This window comes from Phytophthora sojae, assembly GCF_000149755.1.
Source record: "Phytophthora sojae unplaced genomic scaffold PHYSOscaffold_14, whole genome shotgun sequence".
NCBI lineage: Eukaryota > Oomycota > Peronosporomycetes > Peronosporales > Peronosporaceae > Phytophthora > Phytophthora sojae.
In genome coordinates this window covers 1,013,808-1,027,432 of record NW_009258128.1, presented here as the reverse complement: position 1 = coordinate 1,027,432, position 13,625 = coordinate 1,013,808, and the positions used below count along the sequence as shown (strand labels likewise).

Below are 13,625 nucleotides of genomic sequence, written 5' to 3'. Positions count from 1 at the left end.
CTGACCGATCGGATTAGCCAGTGCCGATTCTCGATTCATTTCGATTAGATCCGATTGATCGGTCGATCCAATCCGACTGCCAAGATATAAAATACAGCAGTACAGTCAAACCTGTTTATATGAGGCCCTGTTGGTGACCATCTACTACAATGCCTCATATAAAATGGACTCAGTTAAAAAAATTATGTGGTGCACGTAAAGAAATCGTGCATAGTTCGCTGCCGCTTTGCCTTCACCGTAGTCTCTCGAACCAAAGCGGTCACGGTCTGTAAAGCTCTTCGTTCTCTGTCAGTCTGCTCTCCGCATTGCAGCAGAAATGCAGCCAGCTCCATGCAGTGTCTCAGAGCAATGGCAGGTTGAACTGCGGGTTCCTGTTCCTCCTCTTCCTCCTAAGCGCTCCGCCAGCTCATGCGCCTTCAGCAGGAGCACGTCGTCCGCCATCGCCGTTTTAGCTTCGTTCTGAAAGAAAAATTCCCTCAGTTCGAGCGGGAACTGAGGGAATTTCACTCGGCGCCGCTTGGTCGCACTCAGGTCGACGTGGCTGAAGTAGGAAGAAGGCAGGTTGCGCAGTCGGGCGAGTGTGGCACGGCTGACCCGGGCCTTGAAAGTTGCGTAGATTCACTCGGCGAGCATGGGGTTGTTCATGCCAGGATTCTGCTTGAGCTTTAGGTGCACTTGGAGCTTTTGTTCTAGCGTCAGACAGGTGCGAGGAGACATGGCGAGCGAAGAAGGCTTGCGGTAGGCGTTGAGTGTTGAGCAGTGGTGCTTTGAAGAGTGTGTGGCCGTGAGCAGTGTGAATCAAATAAACAGGTGAAACCTAATTTGGTCCCCAAAAATGTGACTCATATACCTTGTATGCATACAAACAGAGGTCATACAAAAACTAAGTGAAATATTTGGTAGCGACAAAGCCTGCATCAAATAAACGGCATGGCTCAAATAGAGAGGATCATATAAACAGGTTTGACTGTAATACCTCCAGAAAATGCTTCTCTAGATATCGCATTCACTACATGAAATTTTTTTAAGCGACCCCTGAAATGACCAATAGCATGTTTCCACTCTAATCTCTTATACATTTTATCATGTCCGAAACTATAAAATACCACAGACTTCCGTACAACCGACGCTTCACAGCAAAAGTTCATGTGTGGCTTTAGTCTGCTCACGATAGTGCTGGTGTTATCTATAACAGTGACTTGAAGTGCGCTAGATTCGCGCTGAAATCGGCCTGAGACTTAATCGCATGCGGACCTGAGACAACATCGGTATCATTGGCACAGTTCTCGTAGTTCTACTTGTTGTCCACCAACTTGACCACCACATTTAATCCGCTCAGCGACAGCCGAATCTGCGACTTGGCGGTGCGCGGCGCCAACACCACCTCGACCGCCTTCCACCAGTTCACGTTGCGCGACTGCAAACTCACCAGCCGCTTCGCACGCATGCCGCCGCTGCTGCTATTGCTACGGCTTCGGCTGGACGCGCACTACAGCTGCGCGAAGTCGCTCCAGCGCGGGACCAGCATGCTCACGCAGTTTACGTCCAGCACAGCGCTCGGTTCGCCAACAATATCGTGCGCAGCTTCCAGGTCGCAACGCGGCCACGATCTCCGCCTTTAGTGCCGATGTCGCCGAACACCAGTACTATAGACCCACGGAAGCCACCCGCAAACGACGCCACCGGCCCGCTCGGCAGACCTATAACCCGACAAAGCGTTCCAAGCCAGCGTCGCCGCTGACACGTTCGACACGCCCACCACGCTCTTCCACCTCCGACGAATTCCCGTCGAGAGCCAAGCCGCTCACAGAAGCGCCGAGGTCGCGCCCGTGAACTTCCACGGCCACGGACCAGTACTCCGGCCACACCGCGGACTGGTCCAGCGACTCCATCAGCACGTTCAACGCGCTCAGCGACAGCGACGCCGGCTCGTCCTCTCTGCTCTCCACCACCAACGGCTGCAACATCACGGCTGAAGACACCAGAGAGCGCGAGCCCGGGATACACCGAACTACACACCACACCTCCACGACCACGGCGCGCGGCGACACCGAGTCCACTACCGTCGCGTTCGCGGACACCGTCACGGTCTGCGCCTCGGCGGTGTGCGGCGCCAACACCAACTCGACAGCCTTCCACCAGCTCACGTTACGCGACTGAAACTCGGTAGGCGCCTCCCACGCATCGCCGCCGCTGCTGCTGTTGCTACTGCTACTGCTACTACTGGGCACACACTACAGCTGCGCGAAATCGTTCCAGCGCGTGACCGGGTGCTCACGCACGTTACGTTCAGCACAACGGACGCGCCACCGCTACCTTTTGAGCCCCGGTACGGAATCCCAGTGCACCTCATTACTGGGCGGTGATTCGTCGGGGATTCGCAGTAAAGCAATTGGTCCAATCAGGTGTGCACACGTTGGGCGTCTGCTTGAAGTTGTCGGTCGAATCGGCCGATTCAATCGGATCAGATCGGCTTAGGCCTGCCGGACCTTGCGAACTTCGCAATGCGAAGTAGTGCATGCGCAGCAATCTTCCTCGCAGTTTCGCCTTTGCCATCTCGCACTAACGCACCTCTCCGCATACCTTCATTCCATGGAGCCCCAAGACAATTCAAGTGCAAGTTCATCCTCCAGTGAACCAAGGCGAGCTCCTGGTAATGACGCTCCGACATCTGGACCTTCATTCGCGATAACAACGATGGGACCTTCACCTGTCTGCTGTGCTCCACCGACTCAGCTCCGGTCTGGAACACGGTGGCTCATACTACGTTTCGGCGACACCTGAAGCGACAGCACGGAGAAGCGTACAGAGGCGACGAAGATGCGTCTCCGGCGGACACGAGAGGCGCCCGCCAGACGGACTTGCTCGCGTTTGGGTTCGAGCGATACGTGCGGCAGCGCACGTTCGACAAGGCGGCCGCTGACAAGCAGCTGGTGGCCTTGATCGTAGCGAACGCGCTTTCCCTGAGTCTGGTGGAGAAAAAGGAATTTCGTTCCTTCTGCAGAACACTTCACCCTGACTACGTGCCTCCGACAAGGAAGACGGTTCAAAAGAAGATCATGGCGCGCTGGAGGCGCGAAAAGGAGCTGTCGCGGCATAGCATTCTTCAAGATGTTAAAAACTGCCGGGTATCCGCCACGACGGACTTATGGACATCAGCGGCAAAACGAGGCTACATGGTTCTGACCATGCATTGGATCAACGACGAGTGGGTCATTAAGTCGGTTATGATCGGGTTTACGCGCGTGGAGTATCCCCATTCTGGTCCCCGCATCGCACAGCATCTGATCGATACCATTCGAGCGATGAGCGGATCTCTTTTTGCAAAACTATGAGCAATCACTACGGATAACGCCGCCAACAACGGAACAATGATTGATGAGATCAACGAAACACTGGAGGAGGAGATTGTGGGCTACGACCAGCTTGCAGGGACGGCTTCGGGTGCCACCTCGACTCCAGAGCCTACGGAAGCTGCCGCATCCCAAGCCAAGGTCGTTCATGTGCAATGTCTGGCCCACGTTTTTCAACTTGCTGTCAAGGAAGGGCTTAAACGATGCCCAATCATGGATGACAGTGTTGGTGTCGTCCTTGACATACTGAAAAACTGCCGGAGTCGCCGTCGTTACTTGAGGCGCTGACTGATGTCTGCGCGGCACTCAATGTGACCTTTATATCGCCGGAGCTCGACGTTGTGACGCGGTGGAACAGCACCTTAACGATGCTTTCTTCAGCTCGTTCGCTGAAGCTAGCGATTGGTAAGTTACAGCGACGGATTCGTGGCCGTCATGAAGGCTACAAATGCCTTTCAATAGGCCCTGGCGATCGTCTCGCTGCTCCCATCCCGGACACGACTTGGGGCTATCTTAATGAGCTCACAGCTTTCCTGAGACCGATCAAGGGCGCGACTACACTCATGTCTGGCAAGAACTACCCAACCTTTGGTGTAGCGTTGGGTGTCTTCCATCTCGTCTTGAAGCATGCGGGGAAGACGGCGGAGACTGCTCTCTCGTGGTACACCAAGGATTTTGCTCGCGCGTTCAAGAAGAAGCTTGACGAGTATATTCCGCTCGTCAAAACCGATGATGCTCAAATTGCTGCCGTTCTCGACCCTCGTGCGAAGTCGTTCCTCGTCAAGATTGACGTCAATGTCGAGCAAGTGAAAAAACTAGTCGAAGCGGAGTATGAACGCGTGTATCGGGCCCCATATGAGCAAAATGAACTGCGTAGAAAACAATCGGAGAAAACCCAGCAGCAGAAAGAAGAAGCTGAAGACGAGGACGCGCTGTACAGCCTTATTGATGAGCACATTGGGCACGAGTCGCACGCAAACAGCAGCGGTGAGTCATTTTCAAGTGAGTTGTCTCGCTGGCTTGACCACAAGGATAAGTCCATGAACCTGAAGACAGACAGTCGAGCTGTGTGCAACTGGATGAAGCACGAAGCTGCATCATTTCCTCGAATTCAGATGATGGCGCGCGATTACTTGGCTGTGATGGCTACTTCGGTGCCTAGCGAGGAAGCATTCTCTGCATCTGGAACGACGATTACGCCTCGACGAGCTCGACTTGCTGACGATGCTGTTACAGCGATCATGGAGCTGCAGCATTTTCTTGCCTTCAACCTTACCTCGGGTGATGTCCATACTGAACCAGTAGACATTAATTGGACTGAGAGCTAGTGTGTTGGTGGTCGCAGTGGCTTTAAGTCTGTAAGAGTCGTAATCGTTCATAATGCTCTCGATCCAATTCGCCTTTGATGAGCTCTTTGCATTAATGACGAGTACATAGCGCTTCTGCTGCAACTTGATATGTGGTAAGCTTTTGTAAAGCAACCGCGTTGCACTCTAGGAACACAATACCATTTTTGCGCAGAATCATCTCAAACGAAGTCTGGCTCGCCGCCTTGGACGAGCTCGAAGAGCATGTATCGACATCGCGTGGCATGATGCGCTCGCTCACATGGCGCACAGAGACAAGTGGATAATCGTGCCGATGTGAAGTTACACCGCACTCGAAGCCTTGGAAAACGAGGCGAAGCGCTACTCAAACCACCACAACTTCTGTGAGGCGGTCGCTCTAACGAAACAAGGAGGAGCTATCTCCAATTGCTCAATCGCAACGAGGTGAAGCGCTGTCCGATAATTTAGCACCTGGACACCCGACGCAACGAGGCGAAGTGCTGCCGCAATTTGAAGTGGTTCGAAGGTGTGTATCTCCAATCGAAACGAGGCGAAGCGCAGCTCCAATTTATCACTCCATGGGGTCTGAATCAGGGATGCGAAGCGCTGTTCGAGTGTCTCCGCAGAGGCGGAGCGTTGCCTGATAATTTTGCGACTGAAGAGGGGCAACGACTAGGGGAAACGAGGCGGAACTGTGCCCGATTGTGTGCGATTTCAAAGTGGCGGGGCCACTGTTGTCAAACATGTCTGCTTATCCAGGCAGGTTAACAATGTTTTCAACGCAGATATCGCTACCGAAATGCGGTTGTCGGACTCAAAGCCTATCTGGCTGTTGTGTTTCGTGCGAAATGTAGTGACGCAGGAGGGTATGGCGACGCGAAATGCAAATTTTAAGCGACTGCACGTTGGTTGTGTCGCTAGAAATGACAATCTTGCGCATGTCCTACGACTTGATCGATACCGGAGCGGGTCGCCGTCTCAACAAGCTGAAAGTGGAAAATCGCGGAAAACGAGCAGTGGGGCGATTAGGTAGTGGTTCCTCGCTGAGACTGCGAGCTATTTCTTGCGAGCAAAGACAATTAATTTATGGTGGTCATTATTACCTGTAGGATTTCCCAGCAGCAGAGAGAACCGGGTAGCTGGTGCTTGGTATTTTGTGGCTTCCAGTTTGTCTGTATCTGCATCAGCTGCATTAGATTTTGAAAATCTTGTATTGTTTTCTGGTTATTGGCGAACTATACGGCTATCTCCTGGTGATTATGTTTGTTTGTGGTGGCGATGCGATAATTTCGAACCGTAAGCTCTCGCGTTGGACTTTTGACCACGGAATTTGCAGCTTCAAGTCGGGTTGTGCTCACGAAAATGAGCGTATTTGCTTCGCGATATCAGCGAGTTCATGTCTTGTCGACTCGAGTCGGCTGGTTTTAGCGTCGTTAATCAATTAGTGGCAAGGTCTTGCGCTAGACCAGCCCGTGAACCTAGTATTCAAAGCACATGCAAGTCTCGAGGTTGTCCCGAGTCCACTGAGTCGCAAATTGTTATCGTAGCGTGCTCTGAGAGTACACAAATGCGTTTGCTTGCAACTCGAACGCGCCCAGTGTCTTCAATTATTCTTGATCCCTCCATTTCCAATTTTACCGGCTTCCGCACAATCAGCGCACTCTCCGCAATGTAAAAGCCATCATCTATTTTCCTCTGCAACATACCAAAACTGATGACATTTTTGTCAACTTCCATACGCCTGCGTCATTCGTGCCCAGCACGCCTACGAAAGGCTTAACACAAGAATCCCGAACAACAGGCCAAATCGCTTCTGTGCAGACTTGCAACCACTTTACAAGCTTTTTTTTCTGAAACGAGAACGTAATGATATCCATTGATTGACAAAACTGCACTTTGGAAGCAAAACATTCCTACAGCTCCTCGAGATCCTCCTACACGACCCACCTGTCTCCTCTGCGGACAATGCCAATGGCTGAGGTGTCTTTTCCACTTGCTTGGTTGGCTTCCTGGTATATCTCGCGCAGCTTGAAGGTAATCGGGCGGTCGCACTCGGCGATGATGCCCTTCTCGTAGATGACGTTCTTCTGCAGGTAGTTCTCAACGATCAGAGCCTTGGGCATGCACTTGAGCGAAAGCGCCTGGTTCGTGGAGCCGTGACGTGTGATTGGCACGCGGACGGAGACGTCGGTGCCCCTGGCACGGACCTTGTACAGGGTCGTCTTGGCCGTCGGAGCTGTGGCGGGTAGCGGATCTCGCTCGCGCATTGCTACACCCACCGAGAATCGACTGTTGCACGAGCTGCGACGCTGGTTCTCACGCTGCATGTTGTAGTTAAGCTTGTCCAGAACCTGCTCGAAGGCGGCACGTTAAAGCGTGACGCTTTCACATGACCAGCAATGACGCAATCCGCAGCGCAAGGCTGGCTCGCCAGTAGAGCGCATTCAGCAACACAAAAGCCCGTTAGCTCAGCTATTCACACACACACCACCACATACACAAAGTGGCAACCAACGTACTGTAAGTCTGCCACACGGTCTTCGTGTCGTCAAGCGTCTGGCAGCCGATCGAGTAGAAGCGCGCATCATCTTGCAACCGCCGTTCTCGCACGACAAGTAGTCGATGGAGGACTCGGTCTTGACGTTGACGTTCAAGTGGCTGTACTCGCTGTAGCAATCGTCCGCGTACAGCAACTTCTTGTCGCCGAGTCAGAACTCGCACGAACCTGTGTGGATGAGACCGTGAGAGAAGATGGCATTGGCAACGCGGCGGGAAACCGATCAATTATGCGATTGGATTGCAGTTGAAAGTCACCGTAGCTCTTGCAGATCGAAGTTTGATAGGAAAATGTGATAAACCTTAGATATTTCTCCTCGCGAACACTACCAGTAGTAATGTCAGCAAAACGAGGCTATCGCCGAACAAATATAATCCAAGCTTATTGTTAATCATTCTTACGTCCTAGCTGCTTACTTGCTCGTACACGCGCGCGATAGCGCATTTCGTTTTCAAACGTGCAAGATGCCGGTCATCGTCATCGCACGTGCATCGCTTGGGCACTTTTCCGCTGCTGGGAAGTTCGTCGCGGTTCTCCAAGGCGCTTCACGTGGTGTAATCGGCTGTAGAATTGGCGTGACGGGGCACGAGGTGAAGCAACTCACGCTGTCAACAGAAAGTAGCGCCCTGGACATCACGAAGGACACGGCCTCGCGGTTCTGGAGCAACGCGGCAATGGGCTCGACAAAGTCCATGCGCTCCACGACGTGAGCGATCAGTCCTGTGTCGGTCTCGATCGTGAATGACAGCGTTGACGGAACAACAATCACACTCCCGGCCAGTGTTGCGACCAACGGCCTGTTTGTCAGCACGTGCGGGAACGCCAACTCGATGCTGCGCAGCGTTAGCTGGATCGTTTAAGTCGCACTAGAGCGAATGACGCACGTATCCTCCTGGTCGTTGTACTCGATGGTCGACGCCCTGTTGCTCTGCTTGAACTCGAGCACGTCGAAGCACTGGCAAAGTGCCCGCCATCTCGCCTGGACGTTGTTTCCATCGCCTGCTTGTGGGTTTTCCATTCTGGGAGGCACAAATATCTGCGAGATAAAAACTGCCTGGACGTGTTCTTGGTTGGCGGCACTTCGATATCCATTCGCAAACACGAGATAGTAGTCGGCCATGATCCGCTGAAACAGCGCGTCGTTGTGGATACGTAGGGGTTTACTCGGCAGGAAGACCGACAGACCGCGCGGAATTGCTGCATCAACCTTCGCGATACTCCGCAGTTCTTTCAGCTCCCCCACAAGGCGATTGCGCTCGTCTTCGAAGGCTATTTCCAGAGAAGAACAGGCTTGAATGGGAGGGTCTTTGGGCTCATTCAGGACGCCAAACATGCAGTTCTCGGCGATCAGCGCTCTCCCAAGCAACATCTCCAGCTTCTCTGCGTCCTTGACTATACTCGCAAAAGTGTCCACATAGTCGAGATCCATTTCGTATCGGCAGCACTTGCCGTCCGAGTTGAAGAAGAACGTGAGGCTGATGGAAGGCTCCACCTCCTGCCCCACCAACTGCGCCACCAGGCATTCGTCACCAATAATATGAGGGAAAATCCTCTCGATCGTGTTCCTCGACACCTGAAACCTCAGCGTCCCTTGCGTTTTGATGATGACCGAGTCCTCAGCCGTCACGATCTCGGACGATTGCAGCGTTGTTCGAATGAACCGGATGAAAGTCGAGTACATGAGGATCTGCTCGGCCATGACGTCCAGGCCTCGCAGACCGTTGTCCACGTCCACCTCCGGGTCCATGACGCTGTGCAGGAACTGCCTCTGGTCCTGCTCTCCCATCCGCCTCTTACGTCCGACCTCCTGCACGGCCCAGCCCGTCCTAAACACGTGAAAATACTCCTTCACCACGTGGAACAGCGAGCCTTCGGGCGAGTAACGCCGCGGCATTGTTCTGGTACTGAGCACGTCTCGGAGGGTGGTGAGGTCCCGCACTTGCTGCTGCAGGTTCTGCACGTCGAGCGTTAGGTTGAAGTCGACGGATCTCTCCTTGAGCACGGACTGGAAGGGCCCCCAGCCGCGCGATTTCTTTGTGGTGGTGCTGGATGAGACGATCTTCTTGGACTTCCTCCTATGCTTCGTGGACGGTGTGGGGCGATTCGGACTTGGCTGTCGAAGGGCAACGGGATCCGGGACGGGGTCGCAACTGCTCATTGGAGCTTGAGGGGGTCTTTTCGGGAATGAAGCGAGCGACCGCGTGGACGGCTCGGGAGTGGACGGAGGGGGGGGGGCGTTTTTAGGCGATAAATCGCGTTGAGCGTTGGGCGTATTCGTAAGTGGCCGGACTGTTCGACCTGCTGAAGAGAGCAGGCGCACTGTGGGGCGAGTGCATGGCCCCACAGACTTGGCAAACAACTCTCGAAAATGGGAAGTGGAGAAGCCATATCTGAGGGTTACAGGCCTGACTAAACGTGGACGACAAGTTGCACCCCGCAACTTGCTCGTTGAGACAACCGGTACCTTTAAGGCGCTCGAGTATATGGCACCGTGTGGGTTGATGACCAAGTACCTATTGAATGTGACGCGGTGTTTTGAGATCACCACGCAGATTTGTCGAGATCCAAGCTGGTTCACTGTGGTCCCTTTCCGGTGCGTGAAGAGGCCAAGTCGAGCGCGATAACGCTTGTTCCAATCACCTCGTCTCGATCGCGTGCTAGCGTTAGAGGCCGTTTCAGCCGCCACTTTCGGCATAACCACGCAAACGACGTCCCAAGACTCGAGCGGTAGTGAACAGAATGGCACTTAGCCTACTAGCCACAAGGGCTATTGGCTGCGGGCAGCAGCTAGTACATAGTCCATTGTACTGAACGGTGCGTGATAGTTGATACACAAGAAGACATGATGCGACAGTAACTCAAGAATTATGTTAGTTCATACTTAGTATGCATCTTTTGACAATCTTCGATTCAGAATTTCACACTAGTGATGCAGATCTGCTTCACCACCACACAAGCAGGATATCAGCCATGCTCATCCGGGACTTCACAGCAGTCTTAGGTACTGGGCTTGCATTGGATCTCTCCCAGGCTGATCCCTGGCAGGCCAGCGGTGGCACAAGTGCAGCAGCTTCGTGTGGATGATAGTGACTGACTCCATCAAGCGAAAGCAGGGCTCGTGACATCACACAGCTCAACTCTTCTTTATCCTGGAGCAGTGCCGCAATGGGAGTGACAAAGTCCATACGTTCCGAGATGTTCAATACACGCCCTGTATCCATCTCGATCGAAAACACAAGCTGCGACGGCACCTCAATCGTACTCCCTGAAAGTCTGGCAACCAGCGACCTGTACGGCAGTGCGTGTGGAAACACGGTCTCGAGCGTGTAGGGCGTGATTCGAAGCGTGTAGTTCGCAGAGGAAGAAATTTCACAAAAACCTTTGTGGTCGCAGTATTCAACAGCTCCCGTGCTGTGTTGTCGAAACGAAACCACGTCGAAGCACTCGCCCAACGCTGCCACCTCTCGAGAACGTAGTCACTACCAGGAACAAACATTTGAGAAATAAAGTCGCCTTGAGGGTGGCCATTCACGTTATTAGGCCTTTGGAAACCATGCTGAAACACGTGGTAGTAGTCGTGCACGATCTCCTCGAAGAACAAATCAATGTGAGGGCGATGACGCTTGCTCGGTGGGTGGGCAGGAGCTTGGTCCGGTGAGAATGTTCGATGTGTCTTGCTTAACAGTTTTTGATAACATTGCTGTACATGTACTGAAAAAATATTTTGAAAAAGGAATCTCCTTAGTCTTCGGTCGTGACGGTAAGAAGATCGTTCTTGAGTTTGAGGGCGGTAAGCTGTATCCTTCCTAAAAGATTAAAGCTATACCACTAGTGAGTTACGCTGAAACGATGGAACCGGGGCCACCTTGCTTATTAAACACCTGCATGTAAACAGAACACGCTCGCACGACATTTTACCGTGCGTTTCCTTGTAGGTAGAGAGTGGAGGGCACACGCTTGATATTTTTTTGGAATAACAACTCATAATAGAGGCAAAAACTCGTCGTTAGTGTTTGAAAACTGACGCAACCCCTTCAGCTCTTCCACAAGTCGATCTCGCTCATATTCCAGGACACCGGCGCAAACTGATTGCACGCCAGGAGTCTTAAAGGACAGAAAAGGAAGACCACTGAGAAGAGTCGACAGCGCCGGAGACTCGAGTCCTTTGAGGAAGGTATACTTGAGAATGAGAACACACTTGGAGCAGAGGCTCCGTACGAACATGGATAGGGGAATTCCCCTTGGAGACGTGGGGCTAGATCTCTAACCTAGCTACGCTTGTTGCCTGTCCTACTGCTGGACAGAATGAGCACTCGCAATGACACATGTCACCTCATTGGTAACATATCACCGCTGAGTAATGCTTGCAAGGTTTTCCTACTTGCTACAGTCTGCACCTCCACGTTCTTTTGAATCGGCTCGTCGATGACCCCAAACATGCAGTTGTCAGCGATCAGCGCTCTCCCGAGCATAATTTCCAGCTTCTTCGGATCCTTGACAATGGTAGCAAAGGCCTCGACGAAGTTCAATTCGACCTGGTACTTGCAGCATTTGCCCTCGGAATTAAAGTAAACGGTGATCCCGATTGGAGGCTCCACTTCTTGACCCACGAGTTGAGATACAAGACACTCGTCCCCAATGATATGAGGGAAAATCATCTCGATCGTATTCCTCGACACCTGAAACCTCAGCGTCGCTTGTGTCTTGATAATGACCGAATTATCGGCCACCATGATATCGTAGGACTGTAGCGTTGTTCGAATGAACCGGATGAAAGTCGAGTACATGAGGATCTGCTCGGCCATGACGTCCAGGCCTCGCAGACCGTTGTCCACGTCCACCTCCGGGTCCATGACGCTGTGCAGGAACTGCCTCTGGTCCTGCTCTCCCATCCGCCTCTTACGTCCGACCTCCTGCACGGCCCAGCCCGTCCTAAACACGTGGAAATACTCCTTCACCACTTGGAACAGCGAGCCTTCGGGCGAGTGACGCCGCAGCATCGTCCTGGTACTGAGAACATCTCGGAGGGTGGCGAGGTCCCGCACTTGCTGCTGCAGGTTCTGCACGTCGAGCGTTAGGTTGAAGTCGACGGATCGCTCCTTGAGCACGGACTGGAAGGGCCGCGTGAATTCTTAATACTGGATGAAGTTGTCTTCTTCTTTTTCTTGGGCGCTGGCTTAGTTGTCGGCAAGGTAGGAGGTGCAAGTGCGCTCATGCTTGGGGGATCTTCGAGGGATTTTCGAGAATGACGACGGTGGTCTCAGAGCGAGTCTTTCGCTTTGGTCTCAGAAGATTGGCAGTCGCGTTTCGGTGCACGCTCAGTACGGAAGGGTGTATTCTTGGCGGGAGTCTCTGGACAGTTCTTGCATGCTATATCGAAGAGCGAGAAGCAGAGAAGTTTTTTCTTGACGCTGGACCGCTCGAGACACCGATCAAGCACTGAGCAATAGTATACATGTAGTGTAGTATACTACTTTAATCTGTATACCAAATAAAAAAACCTTTGAAAAATCCAGCGAATCGTTAAAAATCTCTGCCTCCCATTGGTCCATTCTTTCTTCTCTCCATCAGTATCAGAAAAGCTTTGGCAACAACAGACCGCAACAATGGACCCCCAGAAGCCGCAGAAGACCGTGGACGCGGCGTCCAGCTACGCTTCGGCTGCGGGCCAGCCTGTGCAAGTCGACGCCTACGGCCGCCCGATCGTGCAGGCCGTGCCCGCGCCGCCCGGCAGCATCCCGCAGGCTGCAGTACACACGCGCGTGGTGCCCAACAACTCGAACATTCGCCGCGACGCGCAGGGCAACGCTCTGTGTAACCGGTGCTCGGCGCCGTACCCCCTGCCGGCGGGCTGCACCAGCTGGAGATGCCGCAGTTGCGGGGAGCTCAACAACGCCAGCGTGTACGGCAACGAGTGGTGCAACATTCTCTAAGGAGAGAGTGGAGGCGTTTTTTTAAGGTAGTGTTAACGAGAGAAGGTGACTCACCTTTTTTTTCCTTCTCTTCCTTGGCACGGTTAACACCATAGTGAGTTTCAGTCCTAGTCGACGCACAGTGACTTGAGATTTAGCACTGGCGCAACAATCTACATCTCCCACCGCAACAAACCTTGCAGCGTGTCTGCCGCATTGCGATGCGCGTCCTCTTCCGTGCAGTAGTCGGTTCTCCCAGCCCAGATCACTTGCTGGTAGTGTTCCCCCGTGGTAGAATCCACAACGTCGTAGGGGGTAGTCCGTTGCAATGCTCTGCGTGCCCAACACGTATCCTGTGCCCGTGAGAATTTCTGTCCCAGCTGGAAATTCCCTCGAGGCTTCGGCCAGGTAGTGCACGAAGACGGACCGAAAGACGGCAATGTCGCCAACTGATTTCACGTCGCGCACAAACACG

General features: G+C 53.1%; 4 protein-coding genes across 4 annotated transcripts; 1 reads left to right on the top strand and 3 right to left on the bottom strand.

The window, feature by feature from the left end:
- Nucleotides 1-1,700: 1,700 nt before the first annotated feature.
- On the bottom strand, nucleotides 1,701-2,267 carry PHYSODRAFT_531864 (hypothetical protein; the record flags this gene model as incomplete). Its single annotated transcript, XM_009539993.1, has 2 exons — nucleotides 1,701-2,205; nucleotides 2,236-2,267. Coding segments are annotated over 2 exons (537 nt in total), but the record flags the coding sequence as incomplete, so codon positions are not given.
- A 6,295-nt stretch (nucleotides 2,268-8,562) lies between these two features.
- PHYSODRAFT_376035 (hypothetical protein) lies at nucleotides 8,563-9,321 on the bottom strand (the record flags this gene model as incomplete). The annotated part of the gene is made up of 1 exon (XM_009539992.1): nucleotides 8,563-9,321. A coding segment is annotated over one exon (759 nt), but the record flags the coding sequence as incomplete, so codon positions are not given.
- A 1,951-nt stretch (nucleotides 9,322-11,272) lies between these two features.
- On the bottom strand, nucleotides 11,273-12,238 carry PHYSODRAFT_253277 (hypothetical protein; the record flags this gene model as incomplete). Its single annotated transcript, XM_009539991.1, has 2 exons — nucleotides 11,273-11,323; nucleotides 11,636-12,238. The coding sequence occupies 2 exons, from the start codon at nucleotides 12,236-12,238 to the stop codon at nucleotides 11,273-11,275; spliced, it is 654 nt and encodes a 217-aa protein (XP_009538286.1).
- A 588-nt stretch (nucleotides 12,239-12,826) lies between these two features.
- Nucleotides 12,827-13,244, top strand: PHYSODRAFT_289138 (hypothetical protein). Its single transcript, XM_009539990.1, has one exon. The coding sequence runs from the start codon at nucleotides 12,845-12,847 to the stop codon at nucleotides 13,169-13,171; it is 327 nt and encodes a 108-aa protein (XP_009538285.1). The 5' UTR covers nucleotides 12,827-12,844; the 3' UTR covers nucleotides 13,172-13,244.
- The last annotated feature ends 381 nt before the right edge of the window (nucleotides 13,245-13,625 follow it).